The sequence below is a fragment of the Ahaetulla prasina genome, chromosome 4 (genome assembly GCF_028640845.1).
Source record: "Ahaetulla prasina isolate Xishuangbanna chromosome 4, ASM2864084v1, whole genome shotgun sequence".
Classification (NCBI taxonomy): domain Eukaryota; kingdom Metazoa; phylum Chordata; class Lepidosauria; order Squamata; family Colubridae; genus Ahaetulla; species Ahaetulla prasina.
In genome coordinates, this window is record NC_080542.1 from 49,236,210 (window position 1) to 49,244,750 (window position 8,541).

Genomic DNA, 8,541 nt, shown 5'->3' on the forward strand with positions numbered 1-8,541 from the left:
ATTCTTTCTGCGGCAACTCAGAAAGCTCAAACTGCCCAAGGAGCTGCTGATACAATTCTACAGAGGAATTATTTATTTATTTATTTATTTATTTATTTATTTATTATTTAAATTGAGGCTGTTATCTGCATTTATATAACTGTCTGGTTTGGTTCTGCAACCCAACATGACAGACACAGACTTCAGAGGATAATTAGAACTGCAGAAAAAATAATGGCTACCAACCTGCCTTCCATTGAGGAACTGTATACTGCAGAAGTCAAAAAGAGGGCTGTGAAAATATTTACAGATCTCTGTAAATCCTGGACATAAACTGTTTCAACTCCTACCCTAATAATGATGCTATAGAGCACTGCACACCAGAACAACTTGACACAAAAACATTTTTCCCCAAACGTCATCACTCTGCTAAACAAATAACACTGTCAAACTAGTTGATAAGTCTGCATTACTATTAATCTTTTCATCGTTCCTATCACCCATCTCCTCCCACTTATGACTGTATGACTGTAACCTTGTTGCTGGTATCCTTAAGATTTATATTGACTGTTTCCCTATGACTAACGTTAAGTGTTGTACCTTATGATTCTTGACGAATGTATCTTTTCTTTTATGTACACCAAGAGCATATGCACCAAGACAAATTCCTTTTGTGTCCAATCACACTTGACCAATAAAAAATTCTATTCTATTCTATTCTATTCTATTCTATTCTATTCTATTCTATTCTCTCCTATGGTAATAATGCCTCGAGACATTCTTCCTAATCCCACACTACTCAGCAGTTAATGAAAGGTTACTTTTCTCTGTCAGTGATGAAAGAAGTAATGTTTGTACAGTAGTGAGGCTACTCTGGAAGCATTTGGCCATATCCATTAATTCATCAGAAGAAGAAAAAATAGTTTTGCTGGTTTGAATCAGAAGGCAGCTGCAAGTACAAGGCTGGGACTTTCCTGGCATTACCACAATTCTGCCTCACTTATCAAGACATGAGAATCCTTTATTTTGCATTTTAAAATACATTTCTTTAGCACTTACAATATTCATGTAAAACTTTTTAAAAGTTCTTAACAAGGTGGAAGATCCACCTGAAGCATAGGAGAGAACTGAACGGACATTCAGGCACAGCTCAAATGCTGGTATGCGCACCTGTCATTTCCATCAAGGCCAGGCACAGCAGTTGGGTGAACAATCTTGAGTTGACATTATGTCTGCCTTTATCCTGCATTATGGATTCTTATATTCCAGGGAAAACTGGTCACAAGTTTGCTTCATTCATCTTCCCAGAAAATCCTGATCAGCCTTGTTGGTTAGGAGTTAACCAAGCTGACTTGATGAGATGGACTTTCTGCTTACCCAGACTTTGAAAATTAAAGTCCTTACTAACCATTCTTAGGTCCCTGTCTGTCTTTACAAAAAAAAATATTTCAGTGCCCTTTAAAGACATATTGAAGCCTCATAAAGCCAGAGGCTTCCAGAATTGAGGCTTTATTGAGGAAGTAAGAGTCAGGCATGGCAGCTGCTCTACTCATAGAAGCCTGTCTTGATAGGAGTTGGAACTGAAGCCTGGTTAGGAATCCAGTTGTTCACCAACCCCTCCTTTATGCTATTTCATTAAACAGAACTGGTTGACTCTTTGCAACTGTGAGTCATTTAAAGAAGGCTTTTTTGTCTGCACGACTGGACAGCCTTCCCGTCTGCCGCAAAGGAATTTCATATTCCATCCCCCCCCCCAAATAGCTCTAGGTCTGTAACAGTTTATTGCAGGGAACAACCCCCACACTCTTGTCTTTTCAATGGGGGCGGGAAGAGGAGAGGAATCCACCCTGCACAGATCAAACCTCTTTGCTCTCATTCCCTGGCAGCTGGGATTCTTAATGTGTTAAGCAGGCCTCTGCTTCACTGGGGGAGAAATCTCCATTTCAAAGCCTGTGTGTCAACTTTAAGTGGGAATGCAAAAATGTCCTATGCAACATACTTTGGGGAGGAGAGAAGGATATGAGTCAGAGATCGATTCAATTTTTTTTAAGTTAAATTGATTTTCGTTCTTTTTTTTTTTTTAAAACATACTAGCTTCCGAAAGGGTAACAAAAGTTTATTTCCCTCCCCCCACCCTTCTTAATTAGCACTGCAAACAAAAAGGGGGCAAGGGAGCCAAAAGAGAAAAAGTCGAACTGACCTGGAAAGAGGGTAAACATGAAGGAGCCAGAGGGGAGGGGCGGGAGAGAGAAAGAAATGAACTTTAGATATTTGTTAAAATACACACATATGTGGAAAAGAGCTTGCCTGACATAAGCCATTCTGACATGAGATGGTCTTTCTTTTCCATAGGCTTCTAAAACCAGAAGGATTAAATTAAGAACAAAAGGGGGGAGATAAACCCATGGCCCCAACATTCCTTGGCAGAGAGAGCCCACTCTCAGCTCTCCTCTGGTCCACGTTGCAATGTTCTGTCCAGAGGATACAGAAAGGGGGAGGGGGGTTCACTAAAAGTTTGGGTGTAGTCCCTGCTTGTGTGGGGCAAGCAGCTGAAAGACCTTTGCCAAAAAGGGGACTAATGAGATCCATCTGTTGATGTATTTGCAGGGTTCATAAGACAGGTTTATAAGAAATGCTGGGGGGGAAAAAGAACCATATAGATATAATCGGCTATTTTAAAAAATGGAAAAAGCATGATAACAGAACTTAGAGCTTGATCCTTTCGCACAGCCACTGATACCATCTAAACTGGGTTTTAATATGAATTTTAATATGGAGCTAGGGAAAAAACAACAACTGGATCTTGATAAATTAATGGGGAGCAAAAATGCCCTTTTCTTATACTTATAGGAGAGGGGGGAAAGGGGAGGGGGAAGAAGCATTTGTAGTTGAAAGCTTTGGACAAAATGTTGTTCTTGAATTCAGGAGCTCTACTGGAATCTGTGGAAAACACCTCTAATTTACAACCTCTTGTGACCAGATGCTTTGGGGAAAACCCAGTATTATGGTAGAAGGCAAAACACTGTAACTGGAAATAATAGAGATATTGACATGCTTCATTGCATAGTAGGCAACACTCAAGTACAAACCATATGCAGTGTTGTGTTACACAAGAACAGTTTTTTTAGAAATAAAACCAGATAGAATGCGTTTTGTTTTGTTTTTTGTCCTAGGTGGACATATGTTTATAGCATTCCAGGATCCATCTGGTTCACTTTAGTCACCCTTTGATTTGGGGCTTTAAACCACACTCTTTTCTCTGATGAAGAGAAAGACTGTGTGTGTGAGTGAGTGTGTGTATGTGTACACATGCAAGCAGTGTTAAGAAGAAAAATAGGTTTCCATTTCCATCTCATTTTAAAATGCAAGATTCAAAATCGGAAACCTTTCTTACTTCCTCCCTCGGCTTACCCCTAGTATTATAAATCCCATTTTGCATTATTGTTTCCTCACCCAACCAAATTGTTTCCTTTATGATCCTTTTGATGGAAAAGGAGTAGGAAATTGTTTATTTCTTTTCAAAGTTTTAAAACTTCACACCAAATGACACAAGAAAGCAACCAACACCATTAGCAACACAAAAGCAGTCTTAAGAATGACAATTTGCCAAGGGCAGGAGGGAGGAGAGGCCATCAGAGTCTGCCACAGGGGGAAAAATTTGAAATTTAATGGGAGTTTTTCAAAAAGATTTGTGCAACAATAGGTTTCCTATTTTCTGTCTTCCATGTATCCTTTAGCATCCTGTTCCATCTTTAGATTCATTGCAGAGTGGTTATCATGCTAGAGAAATGGATGGAATTTGCTAGCAAACTTCTAGGTAGGATTGGAGCGGCTTCAGAAAAGCCTTTTAGAAACTTTAACTCAAAAACGGCATTTTGTCTTTCTTTATAAATAATTCCAGCTGATTCCAATCCCACCCCAATTCAAATTCAAAAATTTAAAAATTGAACTGTTAGAAGTATGTTATTTAGAATACAGATCAATCATTTTTCAAATGAAAATACTAAATTGTAGAAAACATTTCTTCTACTATAATAATTTTGAGAGCAATTCTTAATTCTGATAAAAAATGCTCAGGATCCAATTGTTAAGATTTCAACGAAATGATACAGGCTTGCCAAAATTCTCAACACACTAAGAGTAAAAAGAGAAAAAAATTACAGCAGCCATATCTTTTCACAGCTTGCATAACTGATGCAAAATGCATACGTGTGCAGTCATCATATGCAAGGACTCAAAAAAGAATTTCACCATGTTTGTTTCTAATGCTTTTTTCATAAAATATGGTAAGAAGTTAATCTATCTGCAGTGATTTCCATGGAAACCTTAGTCTAAGATTGCTCCTAAATATTGTCGGAAATCAATTCCAAATCAGAGACATTTGATTTAGGGAAAAATGGTTTAGATTTAATGCTTTTTCATTGAATTTTTTGCTTTTGTGCTATTACAGTTGTTTTATTGAATAATAAATTGTTATTTTCCTGTAAGAGGCATTTAGAGAAGTTACCCAAACAACTATGAAATTTCTTAAGAGTTGTAACAGAAGTTGAGAAAAGTCTACATCCTCAAAAGAAGAAAATTGTAGAAGACAGAAATGTAGGGATTTTTTTCTCCTATATTGGGAAAAACTGGAAAAATAAGGTTCCTATGCTTTTCAAAAGACAGTATTTTTCAATTGTAAGAAATAAATTCCCTTTAAACTTTCTAAAATTCCACCAAGCATGTCCCAATAGCTTTTTTTTAAAAAGCTTTTTTAAGATTCTTCTCTTCAAGCAAATTGATATTGCGCTGTGAAATATCAATTGCAGTTTTTAGTTTACTTTTTAGAAGCTAAATGTATAGCTCACAAATAAATTGCTTTGGAGACGGCCGTTGCTGCTTTTGAAAAATACTCAAACTGAATTTGCAAAGAACAAGTTTGTTTAATAAAGGAAATGTCATTTTTAAAAAGCTACCTTTTGTACAAAACATCTAGGAAAAAATAGAAACATACAAATGTAACAGAAAGAGAATTCTGCGGCTTAAGGCAAGAAAAACTTTCTTGGAGGTCATAATTCTCTAAAAGAAATAAACATAAGAAAATCTGCACAGCCAAGGCCCAAATTTCAGCAAAGGCGAGAAGGCTCAGCCATCTTCCACAAGCCCACCCCCAAATATATTTTTGCAGACAGAACATTATTTGCCAACTTTTCAACCTGGAAAAGAAAAAATGAGATGGAAGAAGTATTCCTGGAAATATATCAAAAACTGTAGCTTGCAAAAGGGAGTTGATGGAAGATGTTTAAGGTGGGTTGGGTGCTGGGAGTGATACAAAACCTGGCTCTCATGAAAAGCTTAGGCAAAAATAGTCTATTAAGGGCCAACCCAAACAGCACACACTCCTGGCTGAAGAGAGAGAGGAAAGAAAAGGAAAAAGGGGGAAAACAGATTTCAAAGAAAAGGAGATGAAAAAATAGTTTTTCTTTCTTTGACCCCCCTCCATACTTTTTCTGAAAAATAAAGTCCTTGCTGCTGTTCTCTTACTTGTTTTTAAATAGAAATATATAATTAAATTTACAAATGCTATTTACAATTTTAATTACAAAAAGACACCCTTTAATAGTTAATTAAAAACCTAAAGCAAAGAAGTTTAGAACTTGTTTTAATTAAAATGAGACAGTTTTAAATACTTGGAGTTTTTCTCCTTTGTTTTTCTTTTTTTTCCTCTCCGGTTGTCAGAGGAGTTTTCAGCTTTATGTAGTAAAGTAGCCCCACTCCCCAAATTGCAGGGAAGTTTTCCAAAGAACCTCTCCCCATACATACAAACAGAATCAGCTGAAGGAGGGAGATGCAGGCAGATCTGGTGTTTTCTTGAAATTCTGGCGCTGGCAATCTGCTTTCTCCATTCCTCTTCTCAAACAGTAGTTTCCCCATGTTTGCTGTTAGTTAGCCTGGTATAAAACTTCCTCCAGGAATGAAGGGTTTTCCCAGACCAGATCCAGAAACCTGAAGTGATGCCCACAATCAGCGTCATGAGATACTTGATCATGTAGACAGTGAAGTCAGGGGTCATGCGTGGGGTGTATTGAAGTGGACAGGGAATGGCCAAACTCTTACAGTTTTGGCTAATCCAGCTCCGTTCCCAGTGCTCACGAAAGGCCTGTTCATAGAAGTAGCAAGCAATAACAATGGTGGCTGGCACTGTATAGAGGACACTGAAGACCCCAATGCGTACCATGAGACGCTCCAGCTTCTCTGTTTTGGTGCCCCCATGTTTCATGATGGTACGGATACGGAAAAGTGACACAAAGCCTGCCAAAAGAAATGAGGTGCCTATAAAGAGGTAGACAAAGAGGGGAGCTAAAACAAAGCCTCGAAGTGGGTCTATGTTGTTAAGCCCCACAAAACAGACACCACTGAGGAGATCACCATCAATTTGCCCCATGGCAAGGATGGTGATCGTTTTGACAGCAGGCACAGCCCAGGCTGCCAAGTGAAAGTATTGTGAGTTGGCTTCAATGGCTTCATGTCCCCACTTCATGCCAGCTGCAAGAAACCAAGTGAGGGACAAGATGACCCACCAGATGGAGCTGGCCATGCTGAAGAAGTACAGCATCATGAAAAGTATGGTGCAGCCTTCCTTTTTGGTACCCTGAACCACTGTCCGATAGCCATCATCTTGGAAACGTTCATTGCACACCACCCTTTCTTCCAATACAAATCCTGCAATATAGGCTACAGAGACCATGGTGTAACAGCCAGAGAGGAAGATGATGGGTCTTTCTGGGTAACGAAAGCGCTGCATGTCCACCAGATAGGTAGTGACAGTAAAGAAGGTAGAGGCACAACACAGAACAGACCAGATGAGAATCCAGATACGTGCAAAATGAATCTCCTCTTGATTGAAGAACATGTGCCCATCATTCTTGGTGGGTTCACATGGTGCCGCACAGTCTTTCTCTCCAAGAAACTTGTAGTTGAGGTAGCTCGGCACTTTAAGGACTCGTGGGCAGTGGAAAGGGTGGTCCAGAGTGGCATAACGTGGTGGCCCAGCAGTACCCTGTCCAGCAATTGGGGTGGCACTTGTAATCAATGCTGGAGAGCCACCTTCCTCTGAATGGTTCTGCCCTACACAGATCTGCTCTGCCCCATGGCGGGGAAAGTTCTCACAGCGCAGTCGTTCTGGCCACTGGAAGCCAAATTTGTTCATGAGGGCTTCACAGCCTTGGCGTGCCCTCTCACAAATGGATCGGCAAGGTGGAATGGCTTGCTCCAAGACAGTGCACACAGGGGCATACATAGAGCAGAGGAAGAATTTGAGCTCCGGGGAGCACTGGACCTTCACCAAAGGGTAGAACTGATGGACCTCCAAGCCAGCATCCTCTTGGCTGGTATGTCCCAGCAAATTGGGCATGATCGTCTGGTTGTATGCAATGTCAGTGCACAACGGAATGGAAATAGGCTGGCAAAAGCCATGGTCGGGGATAGAAATGCCCTTCTCTCCGTGGAACTGGGCCCAGCAGGATCCCAAGAGCAACGGCAGCAGCAGGCAACGGGCCAAGGACGCGTCGGCAAGGCGCATGGTGGTTTGCTCCCCGTCAGCTCTTACGGATACCCGAGCGCTTTTGTCTCCTCCCCAGGACGAGCTGGGATCTGTCACTCGCTTTGGGGATCCTAGTCCTGGAAAAACTTTTTGGGATCAGCCTCGGAGAGCTGAGGGAGGCAAAACTCCACTCACCCAGCGGGAACTCTTCCTCGCCGCGCGTCTCTCCAAGCGCCTTTCGCTTCCCTTTGTGTCTTCCCTCCCCAATTAGTCTGTTTCAAAGGAGGGCCCCCGGGCTGAGTTGAGCTTCGCCCAGCCTTCTCCTCTTTCTCCTCCCAACTTAATCAATTCCAGGCCAGCCCCTTCTTTCCTTCCCTCCTCCCGCCCGGCCGCTTGCATCTCCATCAAAGAGATGCCTAAACCCCTTCCCAAAATTTATTGTTGCCCAATCAGATTCAAATTCAGGGACCAGCCCTCGTCCCCTCCTTCCTTCCTGGGATTGGTCAGCCACCTCGGGGTGGGGTGCGGGGGGAGGAATAACGAGAGCACGAACCGAAAGCCAGATTTCTTCCTGCCCTGGTGTCCTGTGGCTATTTTAAAGGAGAAATAATTTACCTTGGATTATCATTATTCACCTCCAGTCATAATTAAATTATTAGCAAGCAGATTACCTTGGTGGTGCGGCAAACTCAACTCCCTCCCCCTTCCCAAATTCTAATAAATAACGTGTAAAGGCAGTTATCTCTTCTTTCTGAAAACAATCTCCAACCAAAACGGGGAAAAAACCTCCCTGGAATACATCTTGATGTGTTTCACAGATTCTCCCCCCCCCCTCCTATTGCCTGTGTTTCTTTTGTTTTTTAGATTAGTGAGCTCCCGGGTATTTTGTTTGGGGGAGGCCTCTGTTTACAACTCATACAATAGATTAGTTGTTATTATCTAGGTAGAAAGATTATTTCTTCTCCCCCATATCTTTGCGGCTAGTATAATGAGAGGGGAGAATGTTCTGCTATCATTGCTCTTCAATAAACAAAACTACT

At 41.1% G+C, this 8,541-nt stretch overlaps 1 protein-coding gene across 1 annotated transcript; it reads right to left on the reverse strand.

Annotated features, from left to right (window-relative positions):
• Positions 1-1,371: 1,371 nt before the first annotated feature.
• On the reverse strand, positions 1,372-7,838 carry FZD2 (frizzled class receptor 2). Its single transcript, XM_058181865.1, has one exon. It carries the CDS (start codon positions 7,538-7,540, stop codon positions 5,873-5,875), a length of 1,668 nt encoding a protein of 555 aa, XP_058037848.1. The 5' UTR covers positions 7,541-7,838; the 3' UTR covers positions 1,372-5,872.
• Between the last annotated feature and the right edge of the window lie 703 nt (positions 7,839-8,541).